The 7216-nt window shown below is 32.3% G+C and overlaps 1 protein-coding gene across 2 annotated transcripts in view; it reads left to right on the top strand.

The window, feature by feature from the left end:
- The window catches only part of Slc38a11 (solute carrier family 38 member 11), a 46473-nt gene extending 39503 nt beyond the window's left edge, over positions 1-6970 (top strand). For both annotated transcript variants that reach the window (XM_010606873.2, XM_033756397.1), the window contains one exon: positions 6608-6970. In XM_010606873.2, the coding sequence (XP_010605175.2) occupies positions 6608-6898 (291 nt within the window). In that variant the 3' untranslated portion in view covers positions 6899-6970. The remainder of the gene's footprint in view (positions 1-6607) is intronic.
- Positions 6971-7216: the final 246 nt, after the last annotated feature.

The raw sequence follows: 7216 nt of genomic DNA on the forward strand, positions 1-7216 counted from the left end.
AAAGATTTGAACACAAGTATCTAGGTCCTCTAGCCTACTTTTTTTTTTTTTTTTCCTGTAATGGGGATTGAACTCAGGACCTTGTGCTTGCAAGGCAGGTGCAGTGCCACTGAGATAAATCCCCAGAGAGCCTACACTTTTAATCACTGTCTGAGATTTCCTAGGTCTGAGGGATTAAATTATGTAAAAAGAATTCTGCTCTTCTATCTACTTTTTAAAATGAAAAATCTATGCATTGAGTTTATCTCTAAGGTTAGTAAACCATAATATATAGGAATAGATTTTAATAATAGGTTAAATACGAAGAAATAAAAATAATTTTTGTGTTAATTTTTAATTAAGTAGTATCCTTTATTCTACTTCATTGTTGGGGTGGTACTAGAATTAAACACAGGGCCACATCGTGTTAGTTAATAGCTCTAGCATTTTAGGGACTTTTTTTTGTAGGGGTTTCTGAATTGTCACTGAATAGGACAATGACCTTCACAGATGAGATGTATATTAGAATCAAATCTTGCAATGTTAAGGAAATGCTGTCATTTCATAAAACTAAATAAGATAAATGATTTGGGTTATAGTATTTAATCAAATTAAAACCTCACTTAGAACTTTACTTTTATTTCATTATTTTCATGGCAATATATAACTATGAGGTATTTTTCCAAAACTAACCACCCTCAATCTTAAAGGATTCATCTTAAAAGTTAATAAAATAAATATAAGTCTCATTCTTGGTAATAAGAATCCAACATCTTGGCAGTGATACTCCTCTTAGAGAAGAGAGGCATCTGCAGTAATTGGGCCCGATGGGTTGCTTCTTGCAGCAGTACAAAGAGAAAAAAATGAAACAGCTGGTGCCTGTGGCAAGGGTAGCCAGTCCAGCAAGTGCCATGTGTATCTTGCACAGAGGGAAGGAAACAAGCCAAATATCCAGTGAGAGCCCAGGCAGAGAAGCAGTCACTGGGGTGAGCGAGACATAGTCCACATTGCCAGAGACTTCCAGAGCTCGAGAGAGGGTGTTTAATTTTATGATACAGGAATAAATTTTATGTGTCTGAACTGATTACAGAGTAGAAATTTAAAAGATGATAAGCATTCTTTTAGTTTTCACCAGCCCTGAGAGATTTCTATTCCGGGAAGAGCATTCAGACACCGCCCAGTCTACACTGCTAGTAAAAATTTGCAATACCTTGTGTTCTTCCCCTACTGGAAATGCAAAATGTCCTGACATTAGTGGTGTTATTACCAATGAATAGCATTAGCTTGGCTTTATAAATAAGGCCATATTTTATTTTTGTTTTAATGAGCACTTATTTTTTTTACCAGTCATGCAATTTAAAAAAATCTTTTCAAAGCCAGTGGTGAATCCTCGCATAGATCTACATTGAATTTATTGAGCTAAAATAGACTAATTTATAGAGGCTACATCAGTTGGAGCTATACTATCATTTTATGGATGATCTGAGATCTTAGCAACAATCTTTGTCAAGACTGAGCTTTTAGCTATCTGGAAAGTAACTGGTATATAGACAAGATAATCAACAGGAGTTTCTCCAGTACAAACGTCAACTATGCAGTTTTCCCTCTAATTATTGCTTTCTCTTAAGAATTACAATACAAACAGAACTTCCATTTCGTTGCCCTTCCCAGAAAGTTAGGGTGAAAGAGTTCCAAAGGGCTGACTGATGACAGCTTCTCAGCGGCAGCTGGTGGCAGTTTTCACCCTGAGATCACCTTCCCTCTGCGCTCCTAAAGCCTTACCTCACATGTTTGATCCTACAAAGAAAAGACTGCCCAGCAATACAAGTATGCACATGTATTTGAATTATTTTGTTGTTTTCAGAAATTACTTCAAAGAAATCAGAATATCCCAGTACCACAAAACAAAAGTAAAGAAAAAGAAATCAGAGTAATATTTTAGTTTAAAATGTAGATTGAGTTCTATAGTGTTTTTCATAATTTAAAAGATCATGATCACTTCTATCATGATAGAATTTGCGGCATCCATAATTCATTTAATTCCAGCCACAATTGATCTCTACTTCTTATGTATCTTTGTAGGTATTCGTTTGTATTCAGATGCTATGAATGGCATATATTCTAAATTAGAATGCAAAAGTGGTAACACTTAGTATTTTCTTATGCTTGTATCACTTCCTGTTAAATTATTTTTCATGCAGTATTCTCTCTATTATTTTCCTTCAAATTTTTAGAAACTGCCTACTTTATTTGACTTCACAATTCAAAACTTTAATTGCTATTTCTCTGAACTCTTTTGCTTTTATAAAAAATAAAAAGACATATAGTATTGAAATTATAGTTGTAATATTTCTGGTATGGGGTTGGCACTTCATGTGAAACAAAAATAATTTTATTAGTGCTATTAATAAAATAATTATTTCAAATACTTTGAAGTATAATTTGTTATTTTTACATCATGCAAATTCAACTTCAGTTTGCTTTGATTGATCCTGGGAAAAATCTACAAAAATAGTGTGTCAAATGCTTTTAAACTGTAGGTGACAGATTTATAGTTTCATTATACCATTCTTATATATATTTATAAATCTGCATAATAATCTTTTAACTATAAAAATATTTTTAAATGTATTTTATGGAAACCTTGAATGTAATTGTAAACCAGTGTCACATTTTCTATTCATTGTATGTTTAAAACTTACATCTTATGGTTTAAGAGAATAATGTTTGTCCTATTTCACACTAATAGAATGAAACATAATAACCACATGATCATTTCAATTGATAGAATAAAAACATTTGACATTGTTCAGCATCAATTCTTTACAAAAACTCTTAACTATTAGGCATAGAAGTAAAGTTCCTCCACATAATAAGGGCTATTTATGAAAAAACCCCAGCTAACATCATAATCAATGGGAAATAACTAAAAGCTTTTCCACTAAGAACTAGTACCAAGGAGGGACACCTTCTCTTGCTACTTCTACTCTAGTACTAAAACTACTAGCAAAAGCAATCTGACAGGAAAAAGAAATAAAACATATCTGAATTAGAAAGGGAAAAGTAAAACTATTTCTATTTACAAATGACAATCCTATATGTACAAAAACCTAAAGATTACACACACACACACACACACACACACACAAACACACAAAACACTGTTAAAGTAAATAAGTATATTCAGTAAAATTGAAAGACCAAAAACCAACAAATAAAAATCGGTGTATATCATAAAGTTATCTATATTTATCTATACTATAGCTATTTTTATCTATATACAACTATATATATATATATATATTTATATATATATACCAACCTAACAAAACAAAAAGAAGAGGCAATCATTCTTATAATAGAATAAAAAATATTTCAAAACAAAATTAAACAAGGAGGTAAAGTTTTGCATACTAAAATCAATAAAATACTAATTAAATCAATTTAATGAGATACAAATAAAAATACATTATGTTCATAAGTTGAAAGAATTAATATTGTTAAAATGTCCATATTACACAAAGCAATAACAAATTCAATGTGATCTCTATCAAAATTCCATAACATTCTTCATAGAAATAGAAAATAATTCTGAAGCCTACATAGGACCACCCATTCCAAAAAAAAAAAAAGCCAAATAACCAAAGCAATACTGAGGCAGAAAAATTAAATTGGATATGTCAGATTTCCTGATTTAAAATTATATTCCTTAGCTTTAATGTGCAAAACAGTATGGTACTAGTTTAAAAATATAAACTTGGACCAATTGAACAAAATAGAATCCAAGTATATACAGTCCACTAATTTTTGCCAAAAACACCAAGAGGAGATGATGGGGAAAGGAAAATCTTCACAAATAATAGTTGAAAAACTAAGTTTCCACATGTAAAAGATTGAAACTGAATCCTTATAGCATACACAAAAGAACAACTCAAAATGAACTTTTTAAAATCCTAACTGTAAGACCTGAAATTACAATGTTTCAAGAAAAGAACGGATTATAAAAGCCCCCTGTCTCTAGCTTTGGTAATTATTTTTATGTATCACATCAAAAGCTCAGGCTACCAAAGCAAAAATAAATAAATGGGACTACATCAAATTAAAAACCTATATACAGCAATGGATACAGTCAACAAAATCTCAACCTGTGGATTGGGAAAAACTATTTGCTAGCTGCATATCTAATAGGGGCTAATCTCCATAATAATATAAAAATTATTACAACTTAATAGAAGAAAATAAATTACCCATTTAAGAATGGACAAATGACTTCAATAAAACTTTCTCTAAAAAGACATAAAATAGTGCTCAATATCACAAATATTCAGGGAAATACAAATTTAAAACACAATAAGATCACACCTCACACTAATTAGGATGGCTAGATACTACTGTCAAGGTAAGAGAAAACAAATATTGGCAAGTGCCTAGAAAAAAAGGGAAGCTCAATACCCTGTTGGACAGAATGTAGATTGGTGTAGCCATTAAGAAAAATATTATGGAGGTTCCTAAAGAAATTGAAAACAAAACTACCATAGGTTCAGTAATTTTTATTCTGGTTTTTATACCTAAAGTAGAAGAAATTATTGCTGGAATACCAGAGTCATGTCCCGCAGTCAGGAAGAAGTAAACTACAGACAGAGGTGGCAAAGCACAAGCAATATATTTAAAAGATACAAGGCAAAGACATAGAGCTCTCCCCAGCCAGGAGGGTGTCCTGAGTGGGATTCCTATAAAGATCTTTTGCCTAGGGGTTGAAAGGATTTAGAAGGAAGCTCAGGCTGTCGTGCAAGTGCTATAATCTCTATCCTTTAGGAGATTACTTTTCAGGGTCCAATCTGTGCAGTGTTCACAGCGTCTACACAGGACCCATGTACCCTTGAGCCAATGGCCTGCCTGGTCATGTTCTGTCATGCTATGGTGAAGCCACTGACAGCTTCAGGACATCTGATAGACACTTTTGTAAGATTCCCTAGAGGATAATGACTCAGCAGAATCCATTTGGGGCTTCTTAACTCCATTTTGGGGCCACAATCCTTAATGCCTCATAGAATCCTAACTCCTGTCTCAGAACCATCGTCTTCTAAAGCTATATGTACTCCCATATTCATTGCAGCATTATTCACAGTAGCCAAGATATGGCAACAACCTGTGTCCATCAGTGGATGAATGAATAAAGAACATGTGGCATATACACACAGTGGAATACTATTCAGCCTTAAGAAGGAAATCCTGTCATCTGCCAGAACTTGAGTAAACATTATGCTAAATGAAACAGAAACATATCACATAATCTCACTTGTGTATGGAATCTTAGAGGAGGAGGTGATCTATACAGAGATAGGGAATAAAATGATGCTTATTAGAGGTGGAAGAGTAAAACAGAAACAAGATGCAGGTCAAAGTACACAAAGCAGTAGATAATTGGAATTAACAAGTTTAAAGACCTAATGTATAGACAAGGACTATAACTGTAAGTACAGCATAAGTTCATAAATTTGTATTACATTTGGGATATTTGTTAAATAGATTTTAGCTGCTCTTGTTATGCATACAAAAAACTATGTGAGATGATACATACGTTAATTTGGTTCACTCTACTAATGATTTCATTATTCATTTATATATATATATATATATATCCCATAAAACCTCAAATATACACAAAAATATTTTAAAAGGAAACATATCCTATGTAATAGGGGAATAACATTTGTTGTAAAATTTTAATATATTTTATTAATGTTATGTTTGATTTAATATTTAGTATGTAATATAATTAACATGACATAATTAGAAAAGTATATTACCTAAAATGCCTTAAATTTCAACATTTACTAAGTTGTAAAATTTCTATTGAGAATTAGTTCTAAAAAGTGGTAAGTCACTTTTCTTTGAAGTCAATTAATGGTTGAGAATTTTTATAATAGAAAACCCTACTCATTATTTTCGACTGACATTTCCCTTCAGGTTGCATTTATCCATGGCTGATGTAGGGGAGGGTGAGAAAGTTATAATCATTTAGTTCTGCTGTCGATTTTCTAGGGCAAATCATGTATTTAGTTTAACTTGAAACAGGATCTGGAAAATACTATTCCATATTAAATGCCCTTGGGGCTATAGTTTTCCTTTCTTACCCAGTCAAGCTCTGTCTTCATACAAACTCTAATAAAGAAAAACAATTATGCCTACAAAAATTTCCCAAGGTCTCCATTTATACACAAATAACAAATAGACCAGTGCAGTTTGCAAATATAGTCAATATGCAATGTTACTAAGAGAAGAGCAGAAGGACAGTATATGCTGTGACTCAAAAATGAAAGATTTGAAGTTTGCCAGAAGTTACTCTTTTCCCTACTTTATTTTCTACATTATTTTCAGATCATCTCTTCTGTCGTTTGATATACTGTTATATTGTTTTATCTTGTCCACTTGTAAATATTCCCTTAGAAAAGGGAAAACCTATTTCTAAGTCTTCCTCGAAACTAATTTCCTTTCCTTTGTTTGATTCAATTGAATCTATCAAACTTTTAACATATGCAATACAAATAGTTTTGTGTTTTTAAAAAGCTGTTCAAAAATGTTTCCATCTAGTAACATGTTCTTGTTTCTTGCTTTCAACACACAGGGTGCACTCTGCGCGGCTCCTCTGATTTTTATCATTCCATCGGCATGTTATCTGAAAGTGTCTGAAGAACCAAGGACACACCTAGATAAGATCATGTCCTGTGTCCTGCTGCCCATTGGAGCTGTGGTAATGGTTTGTGGATTCGTCATGGCCATCACCAATCCTCAGGACTGCACTCATGGGCAGGAAATGTTCTACTGCTTTCCTGATAATTTCTCCCTCACAAACAACTCAGATTCTTATTTTCAACTGACAACACAATATTCCATTGTAAACACCAGTATCTTTTAATCATTTCACTGCCTCAAAAAATATGTATGTTTTCATAGACTTGTAAGTCACCTAATAATATTCATATGTTCTCATCCCTATGTTATAAAATTTTCACTTTGACATTTATCGACTTGCTATCAAGACTTACAATGTAAAAGATAAAGAAAAAAATGAATTCTTTTTATCTTCAACTAGGATAAATGTTTTGTTCTAATGGCCGTGCTGAACTAACACTCACTGAAGAAGGAAAAGTTAGCATTTGCTGCCATCTCCTCAAAGCAATATTATTTTATTTAATATATAAACCAATGTGTTGTACTCCAAAATAAGTAGGTG

The sequence above is a fragment of the Fukomys damarensis genome, unplaced genomic scaffold, assembly GCF_012274545.1.
Source record: "Fukomys damarensis isolate Sample0158 unplaced genomic scaffold, DMR_v1.0_HiC HiC_scaffold_26, whole genome shotgun sequence".
Classification (NCBI taxonomy): domain Eukaryota; kingdom Metazoa; phylum Chordata; class Mammalia; order Rodentia; family Bathyergidae; genus Fukomys; species Fukomys damarensis.